Genomic DNA, 14,295 nt, shown 5'->3' with positions numbered 1-14,295 from the left:
TTTGTTTCTGGTTTTCCCAGACAAAATACCAATAAAAGACATACTTTTGATATTTTAATACGACAACAATTGCCAATATTGCAAGAAGAGTTGTCAATATTTCTCAGAGATCAATTTGAAATGTTTACTCTTCACCATTCTGTTAAACATATGTCTATTTCACCGCCATCAGAGTTGCCTTGGCAACAAGGTCACAAGGTCATACTTCCAAGAAACGTTAGAATGATTACTTATTTCTGAAATGTGTCGTAACTGATTTAAAGTTATTGATTGACCTCGTTTTTCAAATACAGTGCTATGGAATTTCTATTTTTCAAGACATGCACTCACACGACCCCAACCACCTTTACTTCAACCATCTTCTCATTCAAAAATAAAGCGACTGACAACTGACACTCAGGATTGACAGGCGACAGTACAGAATACGATACTAATCTATATGTTTTGTCTTTCAAAACAATTGTGCCGTTTAAATGTATCTTCTATGTGTCATCGACATCGAAAATCCTGTTGTCATTTTTCAACATGAACATACCTTTGCCAACCCCAATTAATGCCAAAACAGACTTCATTTATTTCACTGCGTAAGAACATCTCCCGGGCATGTCGCTCTGACGCTCACATTACCATGGTAGCCCGATTGTCACCATGGCAACCGCGCGTCAGCCTGAGAGTCGTCATTTCCCCCAATCTAGGGAGTCATAATAAACCAGAAACGACAGTGAGTTGATCTGTATATGCGATGCAATATTCAGTTCGAAATCAGTGTGTCTGAATAGTCGTAAAAGAGTAACTGAATCTACATTAACACGGAAAGAACATAGAACTGTAATATTATATGCTAAAATTTTGTCATGGCTGCAGCATACTGCGGACCGGTGAGTATGAATTCGAATCATTTTTCCCTCGTTCTGCGTCTCTCTTTTTATGTCTGCCTCTTACTAGCCTCATTATTGTGTTTGCGTAGTTGGTCAGACACAGTGGATAGACTGTCGTAGCTTTATGCATATTGCGCAAGTGTTGACAGCGTTGCAAAATGACAGCATCGCCACATGGACGATAATCCTTGCCTGCTGCTGTTAGTTCTATATTTAAGTTCCGAGGATCGATGTTTTAACTGGAAATTAACCAAAGTTTAGATATTTTGATGGAAATACCAAGCATCATAAGTTTCGTTCTCCTTGATTTGTAATATTATTAGGTCCATAATGATTACATTGATCGTGGAAAATCGATTACCACATTAGTTGAAGTTATTTCAGGATGTGATGATAGTTTGTAAATGTAAATTCTACAAAGATATTATGACTGTTCACAACCCCGACATCTTCCTCATTCCAGCACGTATCTTATATTGCTTGTAGTGATTGTTTTAAAGAAAACATGTTTTAACATCTCAGCATACTAATTTATGTTTCTTTTCGCTTTCAGATAATGTGATGACGGATTACCCTTGACATCTTTCAATTGATTACTCTGTGGTATATCTAAGTATACGATTGATTAAGCCAGTCGCTCACTGACCCAAAACTTTGCCGTAATTTTTTCCTTGTCGACTATTTTAGGTTTATGTTAAATTTATGCTGATGCAAGCTAAGTTCACATTGCATCCCAATTTAATAGTCAACTTTCCGTCAATTTTAAACGACGTTTCCGACGTTCTTTTAATAACGCGTGCCGTCATCAGGAAAGCTGAACAACATCGGAGGAATCTGTGTTCTGAATAAAGACCAACGTACGGCTGACATTGGAATCAAACAGGAAATAATCCGAAGAGAGAAGAAACATACATAGCTGAACGAAACTGCATCATCTGCCAAAGGTAAGTCTTGCATACTAACACGCTATTGTGATGATTGATGCTTTGCAAATTGGTTGAAGTACGTGATATTCACAATTTTGCTGAATGTTGTAATTAACAATATTTGCAGTGTGTCAGAGAATGTGTAGTAAAAAAATTTTAATTTCAAAATCTCATTGCATAAATGTAATAGACACAAATATGAAAAAGGGACTCTGTTCGGGAAACAACTTCAAACAGACGAGTGACATCAAAATACATCAGTTGCGACGACGTCTTTTTGAAATACATTTCCTCGTGTGAGGTCGTGGAAAGATAGATAAAGTTGTCGCTTTGCATATTTATTTACTTACTTGTTTTGTCGAGAGACCGATTTACTTTAGCGAGAAATATTCTTCATGGCTTACAGACATGACAGAGTACACATTCAGAAAGGCATTGCATACAGGAAATCCTAATGGGATTTTTACAAAAATACGGTTCTGCCATTTTAACAGTAGATGCAAAATTAATAACCTGGCAGTAAAGTCGATCCATGGCTGTCGTTGCACAATACTGATTACATATTAAGCCATCTAAATTTATGAATATTTAATCAGGAGTGTCTAAAAAGGGAATTATTCAGCATGATTTGACTGAGTTTAGTGTTCTGCCCAAAAACTGTTAAAATGCATTTAATGCCGACCACGGGTCGACAGGCTAACAACCACGGCTGCATTTTCCGATGAATGACGGTGAAGCTTATTGACTTTTAATACTGAATTATTATTATTATTATTATTATTAGTAGTAGTAGTAGTAGTAGTAGTAGTAGTAGTAGTAGTAGTAGTAGTAGTAGTAGTAGTAGTATGGTGTTTAAATTAACGTTAATGGGAACAACTTCCACTTGTGCAAGTTTGACTGATTAGAAGGATGCATATATCAGTTTGTGAATTCAAACCTAAATTTGGATATGTTGGAATAAATCCTGTCAGGAATTGGAAAGCCACTATAACACTGAAGTTCAATGATGAAATATCATATTTCGGTCACACAATTATGGCGCAGTTTCTTTATGATTCATATTTGCAAATATGATGTTGGCAGCTGTACAGTGGTCAGAACTTATGAACATGATAATTCTGACATTTATTCAGAAATCGTTCGGAAAAGTATGTGTTATGTCATTATGATATGAAATTTTTATTGAAATTTCTTTGGCGATTGTGAAGGATCTTGTCCACATTTGTTACGAAGGACATTTTGAGGTGAAGAGGACCTATTTCAGACAATCTACTCGATTTGTCAGTTACAGATTGTAGTTCTGTCTAAATGTTGTCATTGATGGAGGTTGATCGAAAGAGTATGTTCCTTTTAGCAATGCTTTTCATTGAATAATAAAGAACCGCATTTTTGCCCTTTTCGATAACTGTTTGGATTAGCTTATCTCTCATTATTCTGTCACCTTACGTCTCTAGAAATGTAAAAAGTCTCTAGAAATGTAAAAAGTCTCTAGAAATGTAAAATATCAAATATAAACAAGAAAGGAAGTTATATCGGTTGTTTTCAATTTTTCCGGCTAGCCTGATGTGATCGATGATGGAAATGACGATTAGACAAATACTCCATTTTTATAGGAAGTAAAACCCGCTGTGGGGTGTTTTAGATCGCTAGGAGTATTTTCAATGTCAGAAGGCACACTAAAAGCAGAAGTAATGAAATTTAACATGCGTATATGGGGATTTCCAGCTTTGTAGGTAATCACGCTACGTGCAAACGATGACATGAAGAGCCATTGACGTCATACAAATTACCGCTATTGCACATCCGTTGTTGTGTTGCCATGCAAATTTCAAACGAAACAAAACTTCTCATATTCAGTCAGTTTTTCAGAAAGAAAAGCGAGTTTTTACAAAATGGAAACCATGACAATTGTTTTCACTCTGTTATATGTATTAGTTCACTCCATAATCGATAATCAAATACCCATTAATAAGTAATATTGACATATATGGCCTTAACAAAATTGAGCGTTATTTTAAGGATATAACACAAAATTTAGCGTTATTTCAAGAATGATATAAAGATTACGATAATCATATTTTAAGTAGTTGATGATATTATAGGTGATTGATATTCTTTCGGGTCACAGCAATCATGAGATTAAACATATTTTCTCTAAAGAGAATATTGAACAGCAAAAGAAGATTGTTTGTCATATTTCCCATCAAATATTCACGGCATTATTACTAGATCTTTAGCGACTTATCTCTTAACGTGTATGTCAATACATTAACGAATAATTGCAGTCTTACTAGAAATGCTTTTGTGATTTACTGACATGAAACCATGGAGACTTTGTCAATAGAGCAGCTAGTATTTTAATAAGCCATTCTCCACTGTCGTTGAACTGGTTGAATGTTTGGCTACCCCTCGGTAACCCTAATGGAAAGGCATAAATTATACAAGTTAAAATTAAGGAAGAATCCATTTAAGTTCTTACGAACTTAAGAATATCCTAGATCTCTCCTCAAGTGATTTTCACAAGGTTCAGCTTGAATGGACAGTTAGAAGACCTACAAGGGACATAAACGTAATCAACTTTAATACGCACGGCAGTTGAATAGAAATGTTAAAATATGTTTCTTGAGATGTTGATGATGATGATAGCATTATTATTATTATTATTATTGATGTAGATCCGAAAATTGATAAAATCCAATGAAGATAATGTATTTATATGATTAGTTATTTGACTATCATCGTTGGCATATTAGTTAGCATTCGCTGCCGACTACATAACGCAATCTCCAACATTTTGAAGATGTTTTTAAAAGGGGGAAAATAAAGTCTCCAATGGCGTATATGCAGCTGCGCTGCATACATCACCATGCGACCATCGTTTTAGAACATATTGAACTACAAATTCGATGATGTCAAAATGTATTCAGCGATTGAAGATATGTATGTAGGACTTTGATAATGTCTGATATCCCCATGAACAATAAAAATTACAGTTGCTCGCCTTATATACAAGTAATGTTCGAAATAATCATATAGGGTCTGGCGAGGTTAATTTTACCTAATTGCTCATTAACATCAATATAACTTCAAGACTGTCTTCTAGTTCATCATTTTCGATTGACTCTTTTATTCAGTAATGAATTTGACTTTGAAGGAGGAGGAATTACGAATGTAGGGTCTACCCGACAATAACATGAAATTGCTCCTGCAAACCTTGGCACGTTCAAATAGAGATGGAAACGTATTCGAACTTTAAACAATACCAAATGTAATTTGTAGGCACAGCTGTATTTCAGAAAGTCTTCTACTGTCACGTAAAGGAAGTCTACACAATGTCAAAGCACACAACAGGGAAGCCGAAAGGTACAATTTATTGCCCACAAATCTAGTTTCATGCTCATTAGCATTTCTCTGCGTACCCGGATGTTGACCGCTATATTCATGTCGGTGTGACGGCGCACGACAGTCTTGGCAGAGATCAAACATGCAATTTTTACATTAATTACCACCTGTATCATGTAAGTCTGCTTGATCTCAAACGTTTTAGTGATGAGTGAATGACTCTGGGGTATAATGTCTCCTGTGAGCTGAGCTTCCATCAGAGTACAAGATATACCGTAAGGTATGTACAAGCCAAAGTCCCCGTGCTTGGAAAAAAATGTTTTCATAAATTTTGTCGGACACAAACATGTTATAAGATTGTAAGGTTTTTATAGTACAAAAAACAATACGTCAGTTTTCCGATAAAATCAAATTTCAGCAATAGCAAATATTACCACCTGTATCAACAAGACACGGAATTTTAGAGAGTCAGGCAGATTCTGCCCTCCTATGAAACTGATCGTGCTCAATATCATCTTAACAGGTGTGTTTATTTCAATTGTGATTCTACAGGTTGTAGCTTATAATAGAGATGACTCCCCAACATCTTCAAAGACTAAAGCAACGTTGTCCTCGTTCCACGGCGAAGGAAGCCATAGAATATAAGATTCCGGTTCATTACTCCCTTATAATGATTAATATGTAATTTGTAGTTTGTCGCACAAACTTATTTAGAAGATACATCGTGTTGACTGCTATTATGACACTGTGTGCCACTGTTTCCGCAAAATCACTTCTCCGAAAATTTAGTTCCTCAAATCCCATTTTTATTGCTCGAATATACTTGATAAAGCTGATTGCTCACGCCTCTTGTCATTTCACCATTTTACCTTCAAACAGCGTCATTTTCTACTCCTGCTTATTGACGTCATTGGAAGTTTGATGTGGCACTAGATTTGGTGGAATCTAAACTGTCGTTCAAATGTGGTTCAGTATTTGAACGCTTCATTAAAAGTGTCAACGTAACTACCAATATGCACTATACAATTAGCAATATTACCTCGTTGTTGTTCTGAAGATTGTACATCACTACAGTCAAATGGACAATTATAATAGATATATACAATATACTATATACTTACCTATATCTATATACTTAACAACCATTAGGCCTAAGTGAAAACATTTTTAATTTTCTTTGGTCTTCTGTAAAAAAATTGCCTATTGCTTTGTCGACTTCCTGAATGACGTAATCTGGCATTGCAATCATTAACCAATGCCAAATATTTCAAGTGGGAGATTTCCAACGAGTTGACTGAGGTCTTTGCCATAAAAGTAAGATCGTTCATAACATAAATTGTCATTCTCAAACCCACATTAACATTAATTAAAGATGATTCATGCATGTATTGATAATAATAGCATCTGTCGAAAGGATGAAGGAATGGTTCATCTGTCATATGAATTCGAAATGTTTGGAAATGGTACTATGTTTGTAAAGGGTTCATAAAGCCGTATTTATTTCTGAATGATATAAGTCACCATACATGAGTACGTAAGCACAGTTCTAGTTATCAGCGGCCAATTTAAGTCCCATTTGACTCGGAAGAGTTGAAACAACGTACATCAATGTAAGATAGCGCCCCCCCCCTCTATGCAGTGAGTTCTCTGGGTGTCCCTTGACATGCTGCACTCACTGATCACGTCTAGGATTAACTGTCAAGTCAAGAAATGTCTTTGATTTCTGTGAAGTATATGAAGCCGAGCCATGGGTGGAAGTTCGCCACTCAGTATGAAACCAATTGAAAACGCTCAGGGTAGAAAGTATTGCAGTGGAGAGAGTATCTTGACATATAATGTATTATCAAATCGTGATGAACAATAATAAGTGCTTAGGGTTTTTCACCAATTTCGTCATATTTCTTGTTTAGGGTGTTGTCGGTCAGACCGCTCTGTCATTTTCCAATCCAAGACGTTTTACGTTTCACACATTTTGTGACATAATACCTAACAATTATTTTAATCTGCATGGAAAATCATCATATTTGGAGATACCCATCAGTCAGATAGTCTTCATCAATAAAGACTTCAAATAAAAGCCTCGTTGACAATGATTCCTCAGAGTAATATAAATATGGCACTAGAATATCCAGAAATTCAAATCCATGGTATACAGTCACGATGCTCACAATATCTGTAATTATCATGGCTAGTATTATGACTCAGGGAAATAATGGTGGGTACGCTAGTGACGCCCACGTTAACATCATTCGATCTACTGTACATTTCCGTCATGTGGAAAGGAATGGAAATTTACCTGAGTGTGTGGGGTATTTCATAGAGAAGGATATAGGGGGCGTGAACAACAGAGCCGACAGACTAGTTTGTCGGTACTTGCTATTTCATTCAACAAAAAATATGATTTAATACTTAATAGTGCGACGACAGCAATGTCAGTATATACATTCGCATTAATTTGAGCACATTTCATGACAACAATTTTCACTTCAGATGAAGAAACCATCGCCAGGACAGGACTGTTACAATATTTGTTGGGATTCGACATTCATATTTACATTGAACCTATGATGAAATTGTCCGATGAAATCGTGAAAATGAAAATGTGGCAAAAATTTACAAGCTGTCATTAACAAGTGTTTGAAATAAAGTTTCAGTAATCATACATAAAGTGACATTTACAAACAACCTGATATTCGTATTGTTGTGATTCCAATGTTTGACGGTTGTCTGCATTTTGGTGACGTTTTAATGTGTTTTTTGAAGTACTAAATTTGTGATAATGGTGTTGCGTTACAATAACTATACATGGAATACGCAAACGATGTCACAATGTCTGTTTCATTACACTTGATAGTTGTTTTTGCAATGTGACGTAAAGCTACTAACCACGATTATACAATTGATGTGATGTCATCGCTCTGACGTCACTAAAACGTTCCACAGCTCTATTTGTCGTGGCTGAGGGAAAAACCTCTTAGATGTCAAATATGTAAATTATGTACGCTTTTGTATTCTACTCCAAATTGGCGAACCCTACCGTTTCACGTTTTTGATAACGTACGCGTTTAACAAAGTTTGCCGCTTTGTGTTGGGATGACTGTGGGCAAAATAACTAGGTAAATAAATAAATAAATAAATAAACGAACGACCTTCATGCCCGTGTTTACAAAAAGCATAATAAAATATATTTTACAACGATGACGCGCCATTGACCGAGACAATTGTAATTATTGCGGACAGGATGTGATATCGCACACTGTGAGGGAATAAAATTCGTTAAACTTAAATAAGATTAGTAGAAATGATAAATTATACAAATTAATATTAAAATATATTAGAGTTAACATTATCCATATTGAGACTGGCACTTGCAACGCATGAATCTTCGGCGTACGATAAAGATTTCCGACAAATGCATCGGCAGATAAATAGGAAACACGCCTTTTTTGTGTTGAAAAAACGGTAGTAGTTCAGAGCAATTGGCAGTCCCATATACATTATTCCTGTCTAACCATTGCATTCAAGATGTCGGGTATCTTTATTCGCTTGACGTGAACTTACAGTTGATAATATTTCATTACATACTATGAACATGGTAAGCTTATTTTCTCTTCTGCAATTGCGATGGTCGTGAATTGTCATATAGGCTTGTTGAATAATTGTTTTAGGCTATTTAGAAAATATAAATATTACAATTCCTTCCTATGAATTGGAGGGGACTATCATAGGTTACACAGGCAGTCATATGTGCAGTAAGGCAAATGAGCACCAACTAGCATGATCATAAGCCAAACCCGCTCGTCGTCTTTCAAATCGGGCTGACGATTTATATGTAGATTTTCTATCATTCATAAGTATGCAAATACCAAACCGTTGTCATGGTGACTGTCTCATTTCGATTTGTCAGTCTATTTTCGTGCTCGGCTGCTGCGAAATGACATTATCACCTCTACCATATGGAACGTTGTTCGGAAAAAAAATCGCCATTTTAAAATTATCAGATATTATTGCTTATTTCTTTGTGGTCACTGAAATATGTCACTGAAATATCGCCTTTGATATCACATATTAGGCCTATGTTTTCACATTAGATTTTTTCAAGTTATTTTAATTTTATATATGTTAGTAGGCCTATATTGAACTCTAGGCATTATATTCCCTAAGATATCCCCAGCAGGAATGCCATACATATTCACTCTACCAGCATTGTTCATACCTTGCGTTTTTGACAATCTGCAATTCATGAAAAGTGTGGCCCTTCGCCATGCACTATCCATTTACAATTGGGGTTACTCATCAGGCAGTCAATGACCCAGAAACTCCGAAGGGAGTGAGTGAAGTAAAGCGAACAGCTGTGTACCAGTGTTAGAATTGCCTGTTGATCCGATTCAGTATTTTGTGTCAATCATTTAAGAACCGATCGATGGAGAGATAAATCTTCTCATTAGCATTTCTATACATGGCAACGAGCCCCGTTCAGTTCAGTCAACCAATCAGTGAACTCTTTACGCTGAGAACAATCATGCTGACTGTGCACGCAGCAACGTTACGAAACCTGTTTTACGGAGTTAAAATAGTCCTACACGACAAACTAATCTTTACCGGTAAAGACTATTTCCTATATATTATTTTGTACCGTCTTTCAGTAAACGTGTTATATTGATCTGTCTTTCGACAAATATTTCATATTTTATATCACAGGAGCTCTGAACTTACCGCAAACATCGGCGGATGTATTTCATGAATCCCAGTGAAGAGGTGTTATTTGCAAAATTTGCAGTTTTTGAAGCTTGTAAATGCTGTGTCGACACTTGCGAATTTCGCAAGCTCAAGCACAGTTGACGTTCCACCTGTGGACTTCAAATCACTCTGTAACGCACTCTAAACTTGACATCTCTTTCATTTTAGCTGCTGCAGTTCATCTGTGACAATGGCTTCTACCGACAGTCTGAAGCGCTTCCAAATACTCAGTTACGAGCAAGTCCAACGACTTGATGAAGTTCTGCAAGATGCAATTCCTATACACGGCCGGGGTAACTTCCCGACCCTCGAGGTGAAATTGAAAGACCTGGTCAAAGTTGTGCGGAGAACACTGGAAGCTGAAGGGGTAGAGGTAAGGGATGTACGTCTTAACGGTGGAGCTGCAAGTTATATCTTGAGTACTGAACACCAGTCTTATAACGATCTGGACCTCATATTTGGCATGGATTTATCGGAACAGACTTTCTCGGAAGTGAAAGACGCTGTGCTCGACTCTCTGCTGAACTTCCTACCCGAAGGTGTCAGCAAAGATAGGATGACACAGTCCACTCTGAAGGATGCCTACGTACAGAAAATGGTTAAAGTGTGCGGCGATTCTGATCGATGGAGCCTCATATCACTGTCAAATAACAGAGGTAAGAACGTGGAATTGAAATTCGTGGACACAATGCGCAGACAATTCGAATTCAGCGTCGACTCGTTCCAAATAATGCTTGACTCTCTGCTACTTTTCTATGAGTTCTCCGAAGTTCCAATGAACGCCAATTTTTACCCAACCGTCATCGGGGAGAGTGTATTCGGCGACTTTAACGAGTCTCTCTTTCATCTCCGTAACAAGATCATTGCCACGCGAAATCCTGAAGAAATTAGGGGAGGTGGCTTACTAAAATACTGCAATTTGCTTGTCAGAGATTACAGCCCTGCCAGCCAAGCCCACATTAAACAGCTGGAACGGTACATGTGCTCGAGATTTTTCATCGACTTCAGCGATTTGCCTCAACAGCAGCAAAAACTTGAAAGTTATTTGGCAAACCATTTCATCGGTGACGAACATTGCAAGTATGATTACTTGCTTACTCTCCGGCGGGTTGTTGACGAGAGCACTGTGTGTTTGATGGGGCATGAAAGACGTCAAACGCTGAAGCTTATTACAAATCTCGCGCAGCAAATCCAAAACAACAACAACATGTCATATGTAATACAACACAGTCACCATCGTCATCCACAGCCGAACTTTACGTATTCGCAACATCAGATGTACTACAACAATTATTCGCATCATCAAAATCTGAATTCGTATTACGTACCGCCTTACCCAAACGCAAACTGGCTTCCTTGTGCGTGAAACGCACTTCTCCAATTGTACTATAAGTGCTCGCTTTGACAACGAATATGCTTCCCTAATTATAAAATGGTTTTTTTTTTTGAAAGTTTTTGAAGTGATCATATTGCAGAGACGACCGCGAGAGTCAAGAGACATTGATATAAGCAGCCTTGTCTGAGGAGAGATCTGATTTACATGCTAGAAACAATACAGTAGCAGCACTCGTTCTCAAATTTCAACCAATCGTTATCTCGATCTCTCTGAAGCTGTGTATTCTGTATGCGGACCTTGCACTGTCGAGTCATTTTATTTTAATCTGTGGCGCAAGGTCCTAAAAATCTGCCCGTTAGCTATTCGCAGGTGGCTATACGGAGCATCAAACGTTACAGACACTGAATTTTTTCAACTCCACTATGGAATTTACATGTAAACTACTTCTGATATGACAATGTGGAAATTGACACATTTTTACGAAATGACATTTACTTTACCAGTTGCCACGACCCTAATGACCATGTTTATTCCGCTTTATTTACAAATGTGCCAGGCTGGTGACTTTATGTCGACTTAAAATTCCAAATTTTCAGTAGATTTTTTTTATTTAAATAATGGCAAATATGATGTACAACTAGTATAAACCATTCCAATTTGAAAGTTTCACTTAACATTGTGGAAATCAGCCAATTCTTTGGGCCCATCATTGAAGGTGTCCTGTTAATTTACTTGATGGCTACCAGGTACAGTTTTCTGTACTGTTGTAACATATGGAAAATAGAACTGTAAATTTAGAAATGACTGAATGGCTGAAATAATACAATTTTAGTTTCCACATGAGAAACATTGTAGTGTTTCTCAAGACGTGTGAAAAAAATTGTTAAAAAATAGCTTTAAATATATTCAAGAATGGAATGTGAAAAACTACAATCCAAAGCAACAACTATTCCTCATAATCACTTTATGACTTTCATTTTGAATGTTAATGTATTCATGTTAGTCAGTGTTGAATGGTGGTGGTTTGTTATCTTTATTCAACATGTACAGACTGGACTTATTTTCTCACGGTCAAGTTAGGGGTAGCAGCACTTGATTAGTTTTAGTTCAAAAATATTTTTGCATGTGTACATGTACCTAGTGTTAGAAATGTTATATAGTTTTTCTTACTTAAGTTGACTTACAGACTGTAAAGCCAAATATGTGAGAGAGAACTTGTATTTTTGTTACGGACACTATACTGAATTTGTGTGAGAAACAAAATATGGAAACTGCCAAGAGAGAAAGTAGTTTTAATCAAGTTGTAAGTTGAGCGTTTAACAAAGAGCATGACGAAGTCTAAAAGACTATCAGTTTGCATATCTGGAATCAAAACTTCCATTTTGAGTTCTAAAGAAGTACAGCAGTAATGTTTCATCGCTGTATATTGAGGTTGACTGTAAACTTAATATATTTAGAGCATGGAGGTCATATATATGAAATCAGAAAAATGACCCCTTTATTCTGTATAAAATGTATAAAAAAATTTCACTATAATTTAAAAATTGTAAAAATGAAAAAAGTGTAAAAATATAGGAAAATATAACAAAAACATGATATATGATTATATACATATATATAAATATCTATATATTTGTAGTGATCAATCCTAAAAATCAGGGCTCTTCAAATACAGTATTCTTGTTTCCCTGGAAACATATCATGTGATGACTTTTTAAAACAAATGTTGTGCCTATGATTACCTCTCGTATGCGTTAACCATATCACTCTAGCCCTGATTGTTAGGAATATGATTACTAAACTAGTTGAAATTTCCAAAAATGCCACAATGCTTATGTACCATGCATTCTGCTTCCAACAGGTTCATCAACCTCTTATGGGAATTTCACTTGCATACCTTATAGATGCAGATATTGGCAAAGCTGTTCAGGAAGGAACAAATCAATATTATTTCCATCAGAGTATCAAAAGCTCATTAAATTATTTTACAACCTAATATTGTGTACTTTTGGTTGATGTGTCGAGTGAGTGAGTGGGAGATCCATTGCGTTGACTTTAAGAAAGCCAATACATGTGATGTTCAATTAAGAGGTAAACAAATCATGTTCAGCGCCTTTGCTCATGGGCTAATGGCCAAAAAGATATCAATAGCCCAAGTTTCACTTTCCATTAGCACATTAGTCTACATTCTAGTCTTTTAGTGACCTGAAAAATTTGCAATAATCTAGTCTGTTTGCCAGGAGAAGTAAAATATAACTTGCCTCTGGGCACTGGCTGGCTAGGCTGACCAGTTTACTGCTGCAGTTGCTAATCAACAGATGGGAAATTTCTGTCTTAGTATTCGATAATACGAACAACTTCCATGAATGTAGCCATACACAGTATCTTTCATATTCAACAATGAACATCAGTGGTCATCATTCCAAACATTTTTAGAAAATACATATAACCTAAAATTTATTTAGGTTTTAATTTCAAAATCACATTTACCCTTTGTTCACTCAAGGATGAAATTAGATTTTCAATTCTCACAAAACAACGAGCGTATTACCATCCAAATCAGCTTAAAATGGTCAATGGAGTAGACCATTTCCCTGAAGTGCATGCTACCTTAATCTATGCAAATAAGTAAACTGTGTTCTCCCATTATTCTGCTATCGAGAAAATTAAAGGGACATATACTTTTGGCAAGTTTTTCAGTATTCTGCTTCTGTGTATCAACTACCATGCCTGACCCTAATCCGTTTGTCACGCTAAAATTTTGAGTATTCTTTTTGTCAACACAGCTTGTATGTGTGTAGTGATAATTGTTTACAAATGTTTGTAACTCCTGTAGCTCCATGCTCAGCCAGTATGAGGCTCTCAGCTTTGCCAGGATCCAAGTAATGTTGGTAAAAAGTCATAGAAATATATTTTTGATGGATCAATGTTCAGTAAATATGTCTTTTTACAGCAGGTTATTAATTCTGAGAATTCCTTCATTTTATAGCATTCAAAAATATCTGTGGGAGGCTGGATATTGTGCTTGAGGTCAAAGGCTATAAAGGCTATTGTTAATTTCATTTTCCATGTT

At 36.3% G+C, this 14,295-nt stretch overlaps 1 protein-coding gene across 2 annotated transcripts; it reads left to right on the top strand.

Annotated features, from left to right (window-relative positions):
• The first annotated feature begins 680 nt into the window (after positions 1-680).
• LOC139141714 (terminal nucleotidyltransferase 5A-like) lies at positions 681-13,218 on the top strand. Of its 2 annotated transcripts, XM_070711322.1 has the most exons (3): positions 681-878; positions 1,432-1,822; positions 10,055-13,218. In XM_070711322.1, exon 3 carries the CDS (start codon positions 10,077-10,079, stop codon positions 11,250-11,252), a length of 1,176 nt encoding a protein of 391 aa, XP_070567423.1. In that variant the 5' UTR covers positions 681-878; positions 1,432-1,822; positions 10,055-10,076; the 3' UTR covers positions 11,253-13,218. The 2 variants fall into 2 exon arrangements, with proteins under 2 accessions (XP_070567423.1, XP_070567424.1); XM_070711323.1 differs by lacking the exons at positions 681-878; positions 1,432-1,822 and adding an exon at positions 8,845-9,750.
• The last annotated feature ends 1,077 nt before the right edge of the window (positions 13,219-14,295 follow it).

The sequence above is a fragment of the Ptychodera flava genome, chromosome 10 (genome assembly GCF_041260155.1).
Source record: "Ptychodera flava strain L36383 chromosome 10, AS_Pfla_20210202, whole genome shotgun sequence".
Classification (NCBI taxonomy): domain Eukaryota; kingdom Metazoa; phylum Hemichordata; class Enteropneusta; family Ptychoderidae; genus Ptychodera; species Ptychodera flava.
Note: the sequence above shows the minus strand (reverse complement) of the source record. Positions and strands in the feature narration are given on the sequence as shown.